General features: G+C 35.8%; 1 protein-coding gene across 3 annotated transcripts; it reads right to left on the reverse strand.

The window, feature by feature from the left end:
* Positions 1-1,724: 1,724 nt before the first annotated feature.
* Positions 1,725-21,573, reverse strand: LOC138696739 (TBC1 domain family member 14-like). Of its 3 annotated transcripts, none has more exons than XM_069822088.1 (8): positions 19,824-21,569; positions 18,220-18,373; positions 16,221-16,401; positions 13,701-13,818; positions 12,809-13,067; positions 10,927-11,127; positions 10,208-10,421; positions 1,725-7,262 (listed from the first exon to the last, which is right to left on the reverse strand). In XM_069822088.1, the coding sequence occupies exons 1-8, from the start codon at positions 21,116-21,118 to the stop codon at positions 7,063-7,065; spliced, it is 2,622 nt and encodes an 873-aa protein (XP_069678189.1). In that variant the 5' UTR covers positions 21,119-21,569; the 3' UTR covers positions 1,725-7,062. The 3 variants fall into 3 exon arrangements, with proteins under 3 accessions (XP_069678189.1, XP_069678191.1, XP_069678190.1); XM_069822090.1 differs by lacking the exon at positions 19,824-21,569 and adding an exon at positions 19,429-19,562; XM_069822089.1 differs by lacking the exon at positions 10,927-11,127 and having other exon boundaries at positions 19,824-21,573.
* Positions 21,574-21,599: the final 26 nt, after the last annotated feature.

Raw genomic sequence — 21,599 nt, forward strand, 5'->3', positions numbered from 1 at the left:
ATTTGTGAAGTCTGTTATTTATAAACTCTAAAATATGTGGTTTCAAGTGATAAGTCTTCAGATATAATGATTATCCAATACTTCTTAAAGCTTTAATTTTTGTACTAACTGCTGTAGCTGCCATGACTTTTAATCAGTTACCACTGTATTTATGGTTCATCTACTGGACGATTATCTGGTATCATTGAAATTGGTAATAACAATATGGTTGATATTTTGGCGAGATAATTGTGTGAATTTGACAGAGGATTACCTGACATTCGCTATACTGCTTAAAAACCTTGGGAAAAGAAATCCATCAGTTGATCAGCCCAAGTGGAATTCGAACCGACACCTAGCATAACCTAACATGGGTCCTACTCTGTTGGGAAGATGTGTGGTATCATAGCTCAAGAACAGTTTCGATATAGCACTTTGTGAGGTGCACCATTAGCCAAATGGCTAGAGCATGGTGAGCATTTCTTGACTTGCGAGTCAACCCCTTAATACACAAACTGGGTGGAGGGATAAGGCATTATCTCCCTCCCCTTAGCCATCACTTTTTCATTCAAAGTTAGGCAGTTTGGGTATGTTCACTGTCTGTTCAAAGTATAAAGAAGATACTTTATACTGTGGTCTGTCACTGCACACCAAAAACTTGCAATAGTGAGTGTTCCCTGCCTTCTCTTATACCATCTCCTCCTACCTTCCGAGCTGAATTTTATATGATGTAATCTTTGCTGACCACTGAGCTAGAACATCAGCTTTCCACTCTGGTAACTTGGGCTCAAGTGTATTACTTGTGATGGACAAAGACAGTGGTCAGTGGTAGGTTTCGAAGGGTGCTCCAGTTTCCTCTCTTGGCATTCCACCATCGCTCCAGTAATCATCATCATGCAGTGATTTGCTTCCCATGGTGCATTAAAAGGAACACATTTGTTGAAAAAGAAGTACAGCTTCAGCAGCATTGCTCCTAGATGGTTATGCTCGGGTGGATGATGCAAAGTACCCACCACTGAATAAAAAAAAGTATATAGCTTTGTAATGCAAATTTGGAGTTCTTAACTTTTTTCTATTCTGTAGTATTAATTTTCATAGAAGTAATAGCATGTGATTGTATTCTTCACCTGACATAATTAGGAACATAAAATCCAGACATTTAAGATGGGCAGGACATATAGCACGTATGGGCGAATCCAGAAATGCATATAGAGTGTTAGTTGGGAGGCCGGAGGGAAAAAGACCTTTGGGGAGGCCGAGACGTAGGTGGGAAGATAATATTAAAATGGATCTGAGGGAGGTGGGATATGATGGTAGAGACTGGATTAATCTTGCTCAGGATAGGGACTAATGGTGGGCTTATGTGAGGGCGGCAATGAACCTCCGGGTTCCTTAAAAGCCAGTAAGTAAGTAATGGCATGTGATTTTGAATTTGGGAATATAAATGGTTTATAAGGGGGTATTTGTGAATTGTTTTGCTGATTCACAGACGTGTTTGCCTGCAAAAACTAAGGAAAGGATTAAAATCTCAATTATGGTACGTATTTGGTCTTGGAATCCAGACATCCATTAAATCTGCATCATTCGCAATTAACCTGTTTCACTGGATGTAAACCTCTAATTGTATGTTTTAGAAGGTTGTAACAAACATGTAGCTTCTGTGAAGCAAATAACATAGCAATCTAGTATGCCATGCTTTAGCTGATGATGGTGTTCATTGGAGATAGGTTTGTAATAAGAAAAAATAGACTTAACAAATGAAGTTTATTTTCTTATAATGGAAGTCGGTATGTACAAACAAATAACTTTGTTACTGTCACTATAACATGTCTTACTCTAAAATAGTACAGCCCTTTTCGTATTTCTTTCCAGTTCCGTTCAAATGAAGCATTCCATCCACTCTTATCTGTCTTGCAGATCCTTTGGTTTTTAAGGCGAATAAAGAAACCTGGGATGTGTAACAGAACATTGTATGGGATTGTTAGTTTGGAATTGTTTATCAAGTTGCATAATGAAAATCTTATCATCCTCGAATACAGCCAAACAATCAGGTGCTGCTGTGTTACATAGTGGCTAACAAAACGTTGTGCAGAGAGATACAACTGTTTTTACAGGATGCACCATGTTTTTAGAGAACTAAATTAAGAATATATTGTATGAGTCACTGTAATGGGTATTGGAGATTTAATTTACAAACATTCTTTTAGACCTGTGTTCAAAATTTTGTCACTTAAGAAAAGTTTGGCATGTCTTAAAAAAACTGCAACAGATTCCAAAATTACAAGTCGTTACATGCTTTTTAGTGATGCCACATGAATTACCTGTAGAATTTGTCTCTATGTAAACTTTAAATTTAATTTAATTTGCAAGCTAAATATTCCACTCGTGAATAAAATCCTATTTTACACTCTTGTAGCATAAATTATTATTATGTTACTTTTTTTATGTCTGAACACACCTCATTTCTGGAAAACACAGAACAAGTGACAAAGAATAAAGTTTCCTAATTTTCCAAACAACTTTTAATACTGCGTGTTCAATTCAAAGTGTGTCATGGCTCGCTGTATGCCGTCATGTGGCTAGCCGATGAGCCTAGAGAATTCAATCTTCCTGAACTTCCGCAGAGGCGTATTACCTAAATGCGAGAGAAGTTGCCTAGCAAGTACGGCGTTCATTCTGAAATACGCACAGTCCGTGGATACCCACAGACTCTATCCACGGACTCTGAAAGTACGTACCGATACATGCGGTAACGCCGGTAGTGGCAGGAATGTGAACTGTTTGGAAACACGTACTGAGGTGAGTTTTTTTCTTACCCTCGGGATATGGCAAGAGGGTTAAGACGATTACTTATGTATTTGTTGACATTAACTTGGATGGTCAACATGGACACGGAGCATTTCATTAGTGTTGTGGAATGTTGCGGTATACAACGGATGATAACAAATACCCTGCGTACGACTTGCCCGCGCAAAACACAGTTCAAAAGAGGTTTTGGTAGCACACAGACCGTACAGTCCGCCATCTGTTGCTACGACGTTCAAGTTATACTATACATGTTCTCAAGTTTAGATAGAACGCCTTAATTAATAGGCATCTTCTCTGACATAAAAGCTTAAAACTCACTTCAAATCGCTGACTCACAACAGTGACGTCATGACACACTTTGAAATGAACACCCAGTATTGTAGAATGCTATCAATAACGAATAACATATCGAGGACCCATCTCTAATTCTCAGAAAAATAAAATACTCGATTTAGCTCTAAAGTCTCATATTTCAATACTTACAAATTTTCCAAGACTTAAATAGAGTGAAAGGAAACTTATTGCATTAATTTAATAGGGGACTTTTACAGGAGAGAGAGGAGATCCTTCATTCTTACAAGTCCAGTTTAGGAGTGACAGGTTACATCAGGGAAGAAGAAAAAAAAGTTTGAATATTCATTCAAAAAAACTGCTGAAATTGCTATTGGAGGCAGAATTTAGCACAATGTTAATCCAGACAAATTCATCAGTTACAAACTGAGCCACATACCGTAATTTAACCACAAAATACAAACTGCTTCAGTTGTGAATTACATTTTAGATTTAAAAACTGCATTATGTAATGCCAAAAAATATGTTATCTGCATGTACACTCGGAAATGACCTTAAGAAAGGGATAATGTAAAGTTTACGTTTTAGAAACAGAAAAAAGTAATTGCAATATTATAATTAATGCGTAAAGAAGTAATTTACTCTCACAAAAGTTACTGAATATGGAAAACTGTATTTTGAAAATCTCTTATTCGAATTTCAAAATCCTTTACTTTGGTACTTTTCCAGTATTCTTTATAACGCAATATAAAATAGTATTAGCGAAGTATTCAGCAAGTTTGAAGGTATTAATTTTAAAAGACATGTCAAGGTTCATTCGCGAATTACATAATTGTATATTCTTTGCATGAAGACATAAATGTTTATTCGCAATTTTATCTTGTATATGTACTACTGCTGAAGTCTGATTGGTGTAATATGTAGCTAGTCAGCGATGTATGCAATGGTGGGGGAAAGGAACTAGCCATTCTACCTCATTATCTTCTAGCTTGGTTGCCTCATGAGTGGTACCTTGTTGTTATCACTTGTGAGGTTCAGACCTGTCTTCGGACAGTTGACTGAACAGCATATACTACTTTGAATCCAGGGTTGTCAGGTATCCCAATTTAGGCAGGATTCTCCCTATTTCCTTGGTGGACTCCCGATTAAAGCCAGTCAGAATTGGTAAAGATCCCGACTTTACAGATATTATAGAGTCTATTTAAAGAAATTCACTTGTATTTTCAATTCTCCAATATTTTGATTTATACATTGACTCAAATGTGAACAATGTAAAAGAGGTAAATCAGCTGATGCTAATAAGGCAATGCTACTTGCAAGATGATACTTCCCCGAGTTTTATTGCAGTGTTGGTTAATCTATTGCAATACTATTAGTCACTGCTCTCACAGTTAGTAAACAGTGTGTATTTTAAATGCGTCCACTGTTAAAAAAAGATAGCTGTTTTGAAACAGTATTTTATACTAGTGACAGACATGAGTTTTATTTAGTGAACTATTTGAACATGAATTCGTTAGAGAGGGAAACTACTGCAATACCGGTTCCAAAAAGAAAAAAAGTTGCTAAGTAAATTTAATAGTGAATGGTTAAAACCTAAAAAGACCTTTGGGGAGACCGACACATAGATGGGAGGATATCAAAATGGATTTGAGGGAGGTGGAATATGACAGAGACTGGATTAATTTTGTACAAGATAGGAACCGATGGTGGGCTTATGTGAAGGCGGCAATGAACATGCGGGTTCCGTAAAAACCATTTGTAAGTAAGTATGGTTAAAACCTATTCGTGATTAATAGAAGGAAAAGACGATTATAGTGCTAACTATACTGTTTGCCCTTCACATCTTAGTGTTTCTCACAGAGGCGAAAATTACATTAAGAAGCAAGTCAACACTACAAAACATAAAAGTTCAATAAAATACTACAGTCAGCTTCGAAAACGCAGAAGAAAATAAACTGTTATTTTACCTCTCAGAGTAGTATAGAGCAAGAAAAGATGATAGCTGCCGAAGCTTCATTTGTGTACTATTCAGTTCAGTATAATCGGGTAGTTATAATTCTGTAGACTAGAAATTTATTCCCACAGTTATTTCCAGATTAGAATATTTCTGAAAAATACACAGAGGCAACGAAAATAATAAAATCGTGATAATTTCTTAATTTAGCTCGGAAAAACATGGCAATCCTGTTTGAATCACTTGTGCGCTTTTTTCAAATGGTGGGAAACCTACCACAAAATCGCAACAAAAACAGTAATGTGGAATACAAAAATTAGTTGCACTCTTTCACGTGGTCTTCCAATCATTTTTTATGAAAATGAACATACTATTACATTTAAGAAAAGCAACCAACAAAGATGAACATTTACTTTATGGGAAATGGCATCTGGACATCCGTAATGATTACTGCACTCTTTACATAAAATTATTTTAGTAGTATGATATAAATTGTACCTTTTACATTTAAAGCTATGTAAACCTTCGTCTTTGTAAGTGTACGATATATAGCACTGAAGCATCCCTCTTCATTGATTGTTAGGTCTTGGAAAAAAAAATGGAAACAAGAACTGCAGCAAACAACAAGAAATGCTTGTTTGGTTTATTATTGCACAGAGTTGGACAGATAAAACTAGCCTGTCTCATTTGATTTGAAACAAATGTTTTCAAAGAAATGGAATAAAATGAATAAATGAATGTGTCCTGTACTAACCTTCATAATATATGTTGAAAGTGCCCTCCACCAACATCTAGACACTTCTGTGCACGACTTAACAGGTTCATATAGACACGTGCCAATTCCTCACGGGTGATAGTACAGATGCTATTCCTGATGTTATCCTTTTTTTCATAAATAGTATGGGGATTCTGCTCGTACACTTTCCCCTTCAAGTATCCCCATAAAGAAAAGTCACATGTCGACAAATCTGGTGACTGCTGAGGCCACGAGCCTTTGCTTACAGGCAGCTCTTCAATGAACATCTGATGAATACACATAAGTGACCTCTCAGATGTGAGAGATATTGCTCCAATCTTGTTGAAAGAAGTAGTAATTACGCTCCTCTTTTGTTAGTTGGGGATAAAATTCATCCAAAGTCAAATATACATCCGTGTTGACTGTGGTGCCGAAGAATATTGGACTGATAATGCATTTCACAGTCATAGCACACCACAAACCAATCTTCAGATGTTCGCTGAAGAGTGGACTGTGAGCAAAGGCTTGTGGCCACTGTGGTCACCAGATTTGTCGACGTGACTTTTACTTATGGGTGTACTTGAAGGATAAAGTGTACGAGCAGAACCCCTATACTATTGATGAACTGAAAGATAACATCAGGAATAGCATCCACACTATCACCCGTGAGGAACTGGCATGAGTTTATATGAACCTGTTAAGACGTGCACAGAAGTGTCTAGATGTTGGCAGAGGGCACTTTCGACATCTAGTATGAAGATTAGTACAGGACACTATCATTTTTCGTTTTATTCTATTTCTTTGAAAAAAGTTTGTTTCAAATCAAATGAGATGAGATAGGCCGGTTTTATCTGCTCAACCCTGTAGAATTGAAACTAAGGCAACGAAATTTATCAGAATAAAATAATGAGCCAAATTGTGCATTTAATAACTTTCAACCTAAATACAATGTATATTGGACGGAAATTCCATATATAAAAAACTGCTATATTAAACCATCAGAACTCTCCTGGCATTCGTTACACATCTGTGTACAATGTTATAGCATTGAGCACTGAGACAGAGGATGGAACTATTAAAGAATTAAAACAAAATTATGTATATAATTGTATGTATGTATGTATATATAATATATATATATATATATGTATATATAAAAACAAAGCTCTCACATAAAACATTTGCTATACAGTCATAAAATTGATAACACAATACAAATACATTTCCACTGGCATCAATTTTGTACTTCATTTCCCGTGTTACTGCTTCGAATGCAGCAATACGAGCCTACATTTCAACTTGATTCTTGCTGACATCTGTCGATGTGTTGTGCCAAAACTTCACCAAATTTCTGTTTCCCCACATTCATGTGAATTGCTTCTATAGACCTGAATAGCTGATCAGCTACAAGGTCATCTGGAAGTTTTGTAAGGAACTGTGCTCCATGAATGAAATCCATACGCAGCAGTACATCTTGGTGAAGGTGAAGAACGCCTGTAACAATAAAATTTGGTCTGCGTCAAACTTTATCTGTGATATCAAGTACTGAAAACGAATCGAGAAAAAGACCCTTAAAATTTATGAAAATTTTGTTTATCTTTAAATGAAGTAACCAAAATGGGACCGCAGGAAATTTTTATTAAAAGATAGCTAATATTACCAAGTCCATATTTTATTTTCATGTTCTTGAAAGATATCACTGGTCCCATGTATAAGTTTATGTTGGAAGGAAGAGTGAACCTTCTTTCAGATTCTGTTTCAATGCTCTGAATTGGCTGTAATATTCATTCCCGATTATTCTTGTGCGGATTATTTGGTTTACAGGTTATTAGTACATCTTTTTTCTCTAATCAAATGGTATATCAATTGTTATCAGGAGGTCGGAAGTAGCCGATAGCAGCAATATGACAATCTAAATAATTGTAGTTGTATGTGGTTAATTCACGTTGTCTGAGCATCTTCTGCGGACCTCTGGAAAAAGAACTAAGGAAGAGACTAGTGAAGTGCTTTGTGTGGAGTATGGTATTGGATGGGGTAGAAACATGGATATTACGACGACATGAAGAGAAGCAACTGTGGATATGGAGAAGGATGGAGTGTGTGAAATGGACAGATACAATAAGAAACGAAGCTGTGTTGGAAACAGTGCGTGAAGAAAGAATGATGCTGAAACTGATCAGGAAGAGGAAAAGAAATTGGCTGGGTCACTGGTTGAGAAGAAGCTGCCTTCTGAGGATGCACTGGAAGGAACTGTGAATGGAAGAAGAGTTCGGTGCAGAAGATGACATCAGATGGTAGATAACATTAAGATATATGATTATATGTAGAGACTTAGAGGAAGGCAGAAAATAGGAAAAACTGGAGAATCTACTCTTAGGCAGAACATTATGAATGAATGTTTCTATCCAATGCTATGGCCAGGAACCCTCTCTAACTGCATAATCAAAGAGGCTCTAAATGAGAACCTGATGAATGGATTACTAGAAGCCTGGAGATCTACACCAGCCATGAGACAGGCTAAACTCCTTACTGGAGGACCAAAACCTAACTCAACTAAACAATTTCTGGCTTTAGAAAGAAGGATTTTAAGATGGGTAACAGGACTTTTGACTGATCACGACCATCTGAATAATCACACATATTGGGCCTTAGTGGTAATCCAACTTGTAAGAAATGTGGGACAGAAGCTGAGTCATCACCTACATTTTGCTGAATTGCCCAGTCTAAGCCAAATCAGGCATCATTATCTCGGGAAACATATGTTGTCTCCCAAGGAATTTCAAGAAATTAAACCATGTAGTATCGCAAAGCTGGTTTAACACATTGCAGTTTTCTGGGTTGATTTCCAGTTTATGGAGTGCACAATGGGCCATTTATGCCCAAGTGCTACAGTAGTAATCTACACCTTTAACTGAGGACGAGAGGGCTGAAAAATGGAAGAAAATAGTTCTAACAATAAAACAAAAATTAGAAGTGACTGAGAAATTCGAGAAAGGAAAATCGGCTACTGAGCTCATAGACTATGGAATACAGTTACAATCTGTCCACAACAGGAAAAACATGGTCAGCATGCTGGCTTGCAGATCTGAAGGTTCCGGGTTCGATTCCCGGGCTAGGCTTCCGGTGAATTTTTCTTGAAGAAAAATTACCTGGGTGTCTAGAGTCTGGAAAATTGTATGATTGTGAGTGTGCTGGGTTAATATTAATTAACCAATCATCAAAATATAAAATACATCAGGACTGTCGCTGGGCAGTAACCTGAACACACGTTTCAGCGTCACATTGTTGACAAGTAACTCAATCTGTTAGCACAACCATAAAACATCTAATAGATGCTATAGAGTTACCAACAACGGGGGGGGGGGGGGGGAACACACACAGCTAAAAGAACATGTACAGAACTGTGATAACAATGGCGACCCTTAAAACTGCAAAAACTTGTCTCTATCCTGAACAAGATCAATCCAGTCTCTACCATCATATCCCACCTCCCTCAAATACATTTTAATATTTTCTATTATCCTCTCATCTACGTCTCAGCCTCTCCAAAGGTCTTCCCTCCAGCCTCCAACTAACACTCTATATGCATTCCTGGATTCGCCCATATGTGCTACATGTCCTGCCCATCTCAAACATCTAGATTTAATGTTCCTAATTATGTCAGATGAAGAATACAATGCGTGCAGTTCTGTGTTGTGTAATTTTCTCCATTCTCCTGTAACTTCATCCCTCTTAGCCCCAAACATTTTCCTAAGCACCTTATTCTCAAACACCTTTGACCTCTGTTTCTCAAAGTGAGAGTCCAACCAGTAATATAGGCTAATTGTTTTATAAATTCTAACTTTCAGCTGTTTTCAGAGCAGACTGAATGACAAAAGCTTCTCAACCGAATAATAACAGGTATTTCCCATATTTATTCTGCATTTAATTTCCTCCAGAGTGTCATTTATATTTGTTACTGTTGCTTCAAGATATTTGAATTTTTCCACCTCTTGAAAGGATAAATTTCCAATTTTTGTATTTGCACTTCGTACAGTGTTCTGGTTACGTGACATAATCATATACTTTGTCTTTTCGGAATTTACTTCCAAACCTATATGTTAGAAGGAATTATAGTCACTGGTGCAATATGTGCCAAGAAAGCCAAGTTTTTCCACAAGGCACTGGGTTTAAGGAGAGATTTTAATGCTCTCCCTTGTTTTTCAAAGATCCATGCAGCTTCCTCTCCTTCATTAACCAGATAATTGGGAGTTTACTGTACTTGAGAACTTCTCTTTGGCCTCTTAGAATTTAAAGTGGATTAAACCATTTAACTCATGCATATAATTTACTCTGAGTGGCCTGTTTAATCCCTCTGGGAAGAGTGCACAATGGTCTAATCGCAACTTTAAAATGTTTCCGCCAAAGAAAACTTGAAAGAAATGCATGAATACACTTACCCAATGCAGCTTTGAAGAGGAACTCCTCTCCATCCCTAAGAAAAACGTCCCATACACGACATGCCACATCAAGCGGCATAGCTTTGGCAAACACAGTGTACAGCCAGTCTAGAAGATACAGATCAGCACTCAAGGATGAATTTGTGAAGTGAGTATGTAAACGAGGGAGATTCTCACGGAAGAAGTCGTTGTATGCAGCATAATAGGCATTCATCTGTAAGTGAAAAAAAAATACACATTATCTGATTCTCTTAATCCCTGAGAGAAACAAAACTACTTAAATAAGCTTATTATTAAATTTTAATTTGTTATGAATATAACAAGACAAATATAGGATAATAAATTGCAATATTTTGTCAGAGTTGCATATATTGATATGATTATCACATATCTTGTTTTTCCTATATTGCATATGGATATAAAATTTCGGCAAGTGTAATGAAAGAACTTGCAGATTAGATCATTATTAAATGACACTAGAAGTGTACTTGGTTAGACAGGGTTTCACAGACATAAACATGAACATGAACACACACACATACATGAATACTTTTCAAAAGTCAGTGTTTCTTTGGAAACCAGATTTGATTCTGTTTTCTGAATCACATTGTACAAATTATGTATTACATTGCTTATTTATAAAACATAAGAATTTGTCAGAAAACACTGAACACAAGCCTATGCAGATAGGAGACACCAAGACATAAAAACATACTAACAAGAGTTTGGTTGAGACAGAAGAACGACATGTGGCAAGGCCTGTTGAGCAGGTTGGCAAAGCAGACAAATGCATCCGCTGCTTCCAGATTTAAGATGAGGACTGCAGCAATGAAGGACATGCCCTGAACATATCCCACATCAGGACGGTAGCAGACATATGCTCCCAGCAGGCAATGCAGCATGTCATAGTAGGGACCTCCCTGCACACATTGAACATACACAACAACCTTCGTTCTCGCTCATTAAACTCTTGATACTATTAATGGATTCTATAGTCATTTCGTAAGTATGTAAACAAGACATTAAACAGTCATATCGTGTTATAAAATTAACTTATAATACTTCATAGTGTCATTATTATTAACAAATTGCATAATATTTACAGAGATCTGTGGGATTGTAAAACTCAGGTCATCTATAACAGTCATGTCAAGCTGGGAACTGCTTTTTACATGCAGCCAGTATTTAGTAATGCCACAATAACTTCTCTAATTTTTATACTACAACAGACGACTTCTAAGAAGGTTAACACAAAAATAACTAAAGAGTAGGTCTACATGGAAACATACATAAAATTCTAACTACATAAAAACAGATAGCTAAACTGTATGCAGAAGTTCTGTTAATTTGTTTTACTATACATTAAATAAAACAGTAAATTTCAGACTTGGTAAATGATTATAGAATCTCAACAGCATTGCAGTTCTTACTCGAAGGATGCTCAAATAAACAATTTCCATATGGCTTAACATGCCGTACTTGAAATTAATTTATCATTTAATTGTGTTTTCTTTCTCTAAGCCAGGAATCTATATTAAGCAAATTCCATGTAATATCACAAGAAAAGTCCTGAGTAATTTATTCAGAAATTTTCTTGAAGTAATGCAACTTAATAAAACTAAAAAACAAAACTTTGCATAAGAAAACACACAACAAATGAACATGATAAGTAATTATTTTACAATATACAATTAAACGAATTCATTGATAAACATGTAAACACTTATGATGGATTAAATCGTAACATTAAATATATGAATAACTTTTGTTATATCATTTATTACTACTTTGCAATGTGTAACAAGTTTATTTAAATCGTGAATTTCAAGGAGTAGGAAAGTGCATTCCATAACCTCTCCCAACCTCACCTTCCCATGATACAACCTGTTTTTAACAAACGAGGCTCTGGGGACTGAGTCACAGTGGTATACCGGTAACTGTTTCATTAAAAATGGAGGAAATGCCATTTCAACATGCTGACCTGCCATGGCATGCATAAACGTCCCCGAAGTGGTCGAAGGAGTTGTCTGACAACCCTTCCGGCTAGATCATATGGACTGCTAACCAATGGCAGGTGTGGTCCTCCAAACAGTTTGGATTAGCATGTAGGTGATGTAACAATAATAACAAACAAATATGGTGCCTACATTAAAATTATTATACTTTTTGCTACATCAATCTCTTATATTGGAGAGCAAGAAAGTTAATGGCTTTATTGCCAAGAGCTGGGCATTAGTTAACAACAACATGTAGAGTCATATAGTCCACTGCTGTGGAGTAACAGTTAACATGTCTGATCATGAAACGAGCAGGCCCAGGTTCAAATTCTGGTTGGAACAAGTTACCTGGTTTAGGTTTTTTCCGGGGATTTTCCCTCAACCCATTACGAGCAAATGCTGGATAACTTTCGGCACTGGACCCTGGACTCATTTCGCCAGCACTATAACCTTCATCTCACTTAGAGCTAGATAACTGTAGCAGTTGATAAAGGGTCGTAAAATGACCAATTAAAAAAAAACCAGTCATATAAACATTTGACAATTCCACAACCAACCAAGATACAAAGAGGTTTAATGATTCATAATGAAAGCATCAACTCACCCGCTGAAATATGCAGAGATGTGGAAATGTGCGCGCTATGTCGAGCTGAATGAGCTCCATACTCGCCTCCTTGTCGACATTGTCTCCAGCCTGAGCTGTGACAGCTGCCTTCAGCCTCTCTTGTGCACGAGTGAGGCAGATGTTGTACAGCTGATGAGTCACATTCAGGTCATTTCCTATTGCTAGCTTCCAAACCTTGCCTCGCACAGATGGAGGGATTCCTTGCCACCACAAGTCACGAGCTTTACGTGATGTTTTCCTGTGTAAGTTTCAATCACATATGAACATTAATTGTAATCTATTGTATTTTTCCAATGTTATCTCACTTTTGTGACATTTCTAAGAAGATTTTCAAAAGCCTGTTTAATGGACTGACATAGTTTGAAAGGACAAAATTTATATATGGGCGAACTTGTATGATTCAATGGAGAGCAAGAGATAAAATTAATTTCAATAAAATAGCGTTGTAAATATAGATTTTTTCTGCCCATCCTGTATAATGCTAAGTTTTATTATAAAAACGTTGTCTCTTTTTGTAGCTGCTAGTGTAAAGGATGCTTATAAACTGAAAACAAAAATATTGTATCTCCTCTGTTACATGGAAAAGTGAGACAATGTGCTCACTTATTGCACATCTTGTTTACTATATTAATTTGTCCTGAGTAATTTGTGTAAAACTTTATATGCCCTAACCTTTCATCTGTATATGCAAACTGGAAGCATGTTTTGTGTATTGTATTTAAATAAACTTAAAAAATTCAGTACACTTAGCTTTATAAAAAACTAGAACAATTATTTTAAACCGAAAACAGTGTCTCATGTAATAAGGATTATACCATGTAATGTAATCCACAACGATAGACAAGTTATTTGAAACTTAAATGTTACTTACATTATATCCCACTTGGGCAGAATCTCGTTGTTCCAGATCCGAGCAGCATTGGCAAGCTGCTCCTCTATCTTCAGTTGTTTCTGCAACTGCTTTTTGCGCTGCTTTGCTTCTTTCAGCTCTGTAAAATACGTAAATAACACATAACAAAATTACAGTGAGAAAGAGTAACAATACTACAACAAAAACTACCGTCATTATTGCTGTCATAATTACCACCTTTTTCTTCTTCTTTTTTTACTTGGTTATTTAACGACGCTGTATCAACTACGAGGTTATTTAGCGTCAATGAGCTTGGTGATAGTGAGATGATATATTTTGGCGAGATGAGGCCGAGGGTTCGCCATAGATTACCTAACATTTGCCTTATGATTGGGGAAAACCTCGAAAAAAAACCCAACCATGTAATTAGCTCAAACGGGAATCGAATCCGCGCCCGAGTGCAACTCCAAATCAGTAGGCAAGCATCTTAGCCATCAGAGCTATGCCGGTGGCTCTTCTTCTTCTTCTTCTTCTTCTTCTTCTTCTTCTTCTTCTTCTTAAGTTATAAGATTAGGTTTTTAATGCCTGTTTTGTATTCAAATTTAATTTTGATCTTTCCGTATTTCAAAGATAAAATAAAATAATTAAATTCTGCTATTCGTATATTCATATTGTATATCAACCATTAATCATAAGGTCTCGCATGAAGTTAAAGAAACTACAGTAGAAGCTCATTAATCCGAAATATCGGGAAACACAAACCGAAATGGAAAAGTCCTCAAATTTCTAAACTTGAGAATAGTAAAGAAGAAAAATATATAATATCTGGCAACGAAAAATGAGTTTACTCTGTTTTTAAGAGATCACAATGCAATACTGTCTTCAAGAAAAGCATTACAGTAATAAAAAAAAAAAAAAAAAAAAAGTTTGACATTTAATGATTTATTTAGAGGTCAGTTCATTACAATTGTCCTTTGATTTTACAAAATCAGTCAATTTTCTCTCACATAGTCAAGTGAATCTACATGATGAGACAATATTACACCAATGCCTCATGAACATACGGTACCTATTTTCTAGTACTGATTTTAAAAAATTTGAAAATCTTCTGAGTGGAACAGGTTATGGTTCCAATTAGTTCGGATCAGTCGGGTTCTACTTATCTGTACAGTCAAGACAGTTGCAATTTGCAATATAAAAACACAGTTGCATGTAGACACCTTTACAAAGACAGCAAATAAATAAATAAATAAATAAATAATAATAATAATAATAATAATAATAATAATAATAATAATAAACAAAGACAGTGTTTGATGATAGGTTTTCACTCCTGTTTCCCCTACCAGAATTCTATCATTGCTCCATTAATCATCATCATCATCATCATATGTAGACCACCTCGGAACACACTGTTAGCAAAGAGCCTACATACATACAATTACAGTGTCCCTTCTAGAGAAGGATGCTTGGATGAATGGAATAGGTGGAAGGAGTGATGTATAAACCATAAATGAAATTTCAGAATGAAAATAAACAAACGGTAGCCTAAATGAAACAAGAGAGAGTGTTAGATGGTATGCAATCGCTTGGGATAAACGCATTTAATAGAAATTAACAAGCACACAGATGAAAGCATAGCATAAAAGTGTACTACTGTATGGATAAAAAAAATGTGAACACTAAATTATAAATTGCAACAGAAATTACTGAGTACAGAAATACATTTCTGGAAATGTTCTGCTAGAATTTTTTATGAAGACGGAATATGTAATGAAACAATAAGAGCAAATATGAGTGTAAAGAAAACAGTGAGCCTATTGGAAGACAGTTGTGATGATATGAAGATGTCAAACTGAGAAGAAAGATTTCCAATGTAGCCTAACAGGATGAAAAAACGTGGGTGTACAGCTAACTGGAACAATAAGCTTGGCCTCAACACGAAAAAGCGAAATTTTAAAGACAATGATCGGATGGACCATATAATTTATGAAGGAAAAAAAATCTGTCAACATTTATGCTAGGGAGATCATTGTAAACACGGAATAATTTCAAAATATATAAAAACTACTAATGGCTGGTGAAATTTAGTATGGAGGGGTTCTGACATTTTTAATAGCAAATCTTGCATTGAATATTATTGTTATAAAACTAATATTATTACTATAACAAAATAAAACTCACTAGGAAAGCAAAAATAAAAGAAGCATTATAAATTATTTCTGGGGAGAGGATGACCAGCATTAGTACTACTATCTTTTACAAAGTTTATCTTTTACAAAGTTTATCTTTTATAAAGACCATCCACAGCTCAGTTAGCCAATAACTACTCCTAAAAGATCCTGGTTCGATTTCGAGCATTTGTTGTGAACAAAACGGGAGTTAGGCAAGATTCCTCAAGTGCTTTGATTCCATTGGCATTCTCACCTTACTCTATTGCATTATTGTTACATTAAAACCGACGTAAAATAAAGAATTATTTCATAAAGTTAAAAATAAAGATAGTTGTGCAAATAATATTTCTCACTAATATATCAATACCTTTTTTGCGAGCAGCTTCCACCATCTGCTGATACTCTTGTCGATGTTTTTGTTCTTCATCATGTGATTTGGCTGGCAAATTAGATGGACGATTGTGCAAGATGAGTGCAGAGCTGCTAGCAACAACATCCTCATAGCGTTTGCCACCACTGATTGCTGCATCTGGCAGCCAACCAGTCTCCTAATATTATAAATAAATTAGCAACATACTGTAAATGGTTTCATCTCAGTGTCATATTTATAATGCTTAAATATTTCACATCCTGAATGAGCAAAAAGTCACTAGACACATACGTTTTCATAATATGACATCAAATCACTAAGAATTTCAGTATCAAAATCCTTCAATTCTATCAGTTAGGATACAGAGAGTTCCTATGAAGACTGATCCCAAGTAGTAATGTTCCATCAACTTAATAACCATAGTGAGAGAGGTTGACCAGAGGAAACTAAGTGGTGAGGCATGGATTGATACTAGTCTGGATAGGGCAGTGTGCATGAATTGTCCGTATGCTCGCATATGACCGCTTGCCATCCGATAACAGATTTTATGCTCGACCATGCCGAAATGTAGTAATTATACACTTGGTAGCAGTCCTTTAATGCATGTCATTAAAGTACACCTACTCATTAAAGTACAGGTGTTCAGCCAATGACAAGTCAGCTTTGTACCGTTATAAAACCGCAAGTATCGATTATTCTCGGATATGCAATCGAAAGAGAATTAGCGAAAAGTCACGGAGGCTGGAAATCCAATACTGTCGCAGAAGGTTATGTTCTGTTACTATAATAATTAGCGTTAACTGTAAATAATATTCAAATAAATTCAATTTGTCATCTCGTTTTTCAATGTCTAATTTAATTTCAATGTTATATCAAAGTTAATATTTAGTTTACTCTGTAGGTTCTTATAGGCTGTCAAGGTCAATGTGGACATCTGTTCCTCGGAAAAAATCAATACTTTCGCGTCTGCGCACATCTCACAATTTACGAGGTATTGCTCAAGGTCAGTTAGATACAAATAAAATGAATAATTTCAAATTAGAAATATGGTCGAGCATAAAAAGTCGTATGAAACTCGCCTATAATGGTAATTAAGAAGCTCGTATGAAAATTATGAAATACTCGCTTCTTAATTACTATCATTATAGGCTAGTTGCATAATGTACTATTGTTAGGTAGAGGTTGGAGTGGGACCAGCTGCATAGGAACCCTGTGTGCATATATATACACATACATATGCGTCAAGCTTGATCCAAAGAACGCAGGTGGGAGCAAGCCTGTAGAGCGCAAGGTAAAACGCAACATTTTAGATCCGTAATCTCCGGCATATTGCACTCAATATAAGTTCCATTAATTAATGGCATACACACAATCATCATTTTATTTCACTGACCTGTGTTACGGTAGTTGCTGAAAGTGGTGACCATTAGCATTCAGACATTCTCGACATCTTTTGAAATTTGAATTCACATGCAAAAGTTCTTCTTTCGTTATCCTTCTAATTTCTGTTCTTATATTTTCTTTCAGTTCATTGATGATGTGTGGGTTATTTCTACAGACTCTATTTTTAGAGTTCCCCACAAATAATAATCGAACTGCATCTTTATTTGGAGGTCGAATATCGGGGAATTTCTCTACAAATTGCCTTCAAACTGGTAGGCATGACTCTGTTTTGACGTAAGTTTCATACATAAATATTCGCTGTTGTAGAGTAAACTTTTCAGCTTGCATTTCTATTATCTAAACAACTAATTTAATGCACAGCACACACACTTGAAACGTATTTAAAAGAAATACCTACATAAGCACACACGTCTTCTATCACCAACATCTCAGACTGTACTTAAGCTGTGGCAACGACCAGTAACATACAGGCCCACATAGCCTTGAAGCATAAAGCAATCGGCAGTTGGAATCTCTCCACGTTCTTTGGATCAAGCATGACGTGATATACTGTATATATATTCATTCTATCAATTATTCCCTAATCATTTACCGGATTTGAAGTAATATCATTTTCTGAAGGCTTTGACACCAATCTCCCAAACAGCTTCCACCCAGGAGTTGATCCACCACTGCTGTTATTACCACAACTACCACTGCTATTATTGTTTTGGGCGTCCTGAGATGACTTCCAAACAAACACATTTCTGAAAGTATAAGTAAACTACTATGTACACACTATCTATTTTCTCATTGATACCGTGAAAAATACAAGAATGACCTTGTTATATGCTTTGTTAAACCGACTTTACCACAACTTAAACATTTTTTAGAACTCTGATAAACTTTCAAATTTCATATAGGCCTAACTAATAAAATATTTCAATTTCCTGAAGAGGTGAGAGATAAGTGTAAGATAAAATGGACATCACACAGAGCATTTTCTGTGAGTAGGGTGAATAAAACTAGACCTACGAAATGTTGTGTTATATGTTACTTAACTTTTAATTAAGTTAACACTCAAGAACATGCATCCTTGTTTAGCTGTAGATATGGACTTCCTATCTTATACACATCCAAACAACTTCCCGATCTAGATGGCTCAGATGCACTGTACTTAACTTAAGAAATTAAGTAGCTACTTGTAACAAAAACTAGATAACTTATATAAAGTACTGAAAATACAGAAAAATTGTTAAACAACTGATGATTTTATTGAAAAGTAAATGCTGATTCTAGCTCTGAAAATAAAAAGCAAGAGGCTAGTTTTACAGTTAATTAAATAGCGAGAAACACAATATAGACTAATATAATTACGAAGAAAACTTGGAAGATGGCATTAATTGGTGCTCAACCCATCACAGCAAAAATAATATACTCCTAAAATATTGCAATAAGAGGAAGTAAATTGTTTTCAATATTTATGAGTTCCCATAAATAAGAAAAATGTTTCTGAAAAAATAATTACATTCAGACATAGGCCTATTTGTCGAACTTGAAACAGCAAATTTAACTTATAAATAAAATATTGAGAGACGCTCTTCATATTCAACAAAGTAATGGCCAACCCAACATTCTCTTTTATAACTGTGAAACTGAGTGTTAAAAAATAGGCTAATTATCTGAACATGAAAGAAGCGGCAGAAAATATGTGGGTCATTCGAAAATTAGTAGCAACACTTTAATTAAGATCAAAAACTTATTTATTTACACTTGACATTAATTCCATTTCTTGAAAGTAACCTCCTTCAGTATCACGTACCTGCCACCACACCTCTGGAAGGCGAAGATCCACGGCAACATTAGGCCACAACATCGTTAAAATTTCGAGATTCATGTACTAATCGTATAACCTCATCCAGTAAGTTATGTATCTCACAGCATAAGGTAAATGTTTATATTCCTACTTATCTTATCACTAGTTTTTTTACAAATGATAACATGACATCCTGTCAATAGGAGACTTCCCATATCCTCAGTGGCGGTGCATCCTATGCGTTCAATGGTTCAGAGAATCCTCTGTCATTTTAGGTACGAACAGCCACTGCATATCCTTTAAAAAGATATCTAAGCTACAACCAATAAGTAGCCTATAAATATAAAACATCATAATAGCTATGCCATATTTATTTATATACAAATTAACTTAAGTCTCACCTGCTAAAAAAGCCGGATATTCCCTTCTTTTTACTCTTTGTGCCACCCATTTCCTCATAGTACGAGTCACCAGACCCTGATGGACTACAATGTGTTGTAGTTGTCGTTGAAAGATCATCTGGATCATCATTATTAGAAGAAGGAGATGCATCACTTAAGCTTGATACAATGCTTGAGAATGAGCTGGCATCTGTACGGGAAAGTGAACCAACACAAACGCGCTGTAATGTACTGCGAGGAGACTCAAAACTCAAGGAATCTTCTTCACTGCACTTCACAGCACCAACACCTTCTTCTTCTATACATTCGAGGCGCTTCTGTTTATTTAGGTCTGGAGATTGCTGTTGTAATGTATCACTCGGATTAATTATATGTAATTGTCTAGTTACTGGACTATAGGCAATTGGAATGTTTTGGAGAAGTTCTGTTAAAGGGATTGGTGCTTTACTAGCGTTGACACCAGTTGACTCATAGGTACATGTTGGTCGTATGGAGGAACTGTGCTGTACAACTGAACTGTAATTGTCTTTATCACAGTTTGATGATAAATCACTTTTCCATAATAAAGAATTTATGGGGAAATTCTGACCTGTTTTAAGAGAATGGGTACCGGTATCTAGCTTAGAGCTTTTATCTGCTGTGAGCCCACAACAAGAATTAATCTCAAATACACTTTTACACACATCACCAACATTAGTTACAGCGTTATCTTCGTAGTTTGAATGATCATTCTCAGAATGAAGGTTTCGTTCTTCCTCACACCCTAAACAGTCATCACCTTTATCAAACGTATCATTTGGTACATTATTATGAGGAGAAGCAACCTTGTCACTACCCCTTTCTGGCCAAGTCCTAAACCAAGTTTCATTATTACCTACACTTCCTACTTTAACTGTAATTATACCCACTTCTTTACTTTCATGGGGTTCATTACTGCACACAGGTATTTTATTGTTGTCATCCCTAGATACACAAGAAAACTTTTTGCCTTCTAAGCAACTCGGCAAGCTCTGGCTTCTTGACTTTTCCGTCACACTATTTAAAGCTTTCTGAATGTTATGACCAGAATTATTAATCAGTGATGATCTCGTCCGAAGTGTTCGAAATGTATTTGTTAATTCACTATTACAAAATATCACTCCTGGTATTCGGGATTCCAGTTTTACTCCTGCTTGACCCCGATTAATTTGATGAGATAGATCTTGAAAAACAGATTTCACCTCTCTCCCTTCTGATGGTATGTACATCGATGGCATATTCTCATGTTTCTCTTTCCGCGGAGATGCGTTTTTCATATCAGAATTTAATCCCTCCAAAATATGCTAAGCATATAGAAAAAAACTCGGAACCCCTTGTTTACAACATACCACAAGTTAAAAATAAATTTAAAATTAAAAAGGAGTAACTAACCTACTACTCCTCCCACTAACTTCACACAGTTCATTCAGCCGTCAGCTGCTTGGTTATCTTGCGGTTTTGTTTTTGTACATTATGAATACACCCTTCTCACGAACTATCGTGATCACCGTAATGCATTGAAGTTACGCATGACGGACTTGTTTATATTAATGACGCCATATCATTACGAGTAGTTTTATAACTTTATTATATATTATGATTGGTTATTTAAATATATAAATTATATACATACAATCTTATGCAACACGTGTTATTCCTTGTACGGGTATTATACACAGCAAAAAGTACGCATAGGTGCTTGAAACGTGTAATTATGTGCATTGATAAATAGGCTTCAACGATACCAACATCACCAAC

The sequence above is a fragment of the Periplaneta americana genome, chromosome 3, assembly GCF_040183065.1.
Source record: "Periplaneta americana isolate PAMFEO1 chromosome 3, P.americana_PAMFEO1_priV1, whole genome shotgun sequence".
Classification (NCBI taxonomy): domain Eukaryota; kingdom Metazoa; phylum Arthropoda; class Insecta; order Blattodea; family Blattidae; genus Periplaneta; species Periplaneta americana.

Bases quoted from the DNA above. Each gene is read 5' to 3' on its own strand.
- LOC138696739 (XM_069822088.1), bottom strand. From the start codon at position 21,118: ATGAAAAACGCATCTCCGCGGAAAGAGAAACATGAGAATATGCCATCG. The intron at 13,068-13,700 runs GTAAGTAACATT...AAACTTACACAG, and splicing joins CTGCCCAAGTGGGATATAAT to GAAAACATCACGTAAAGCTC. The intron at 11,128-12,808 runs GTGAGTTGATGC...CAATGTGTGCAG, and splicing joins ATCTCTGCATATTTCAGCGG to GGAGGTCCCTACTATGACAT.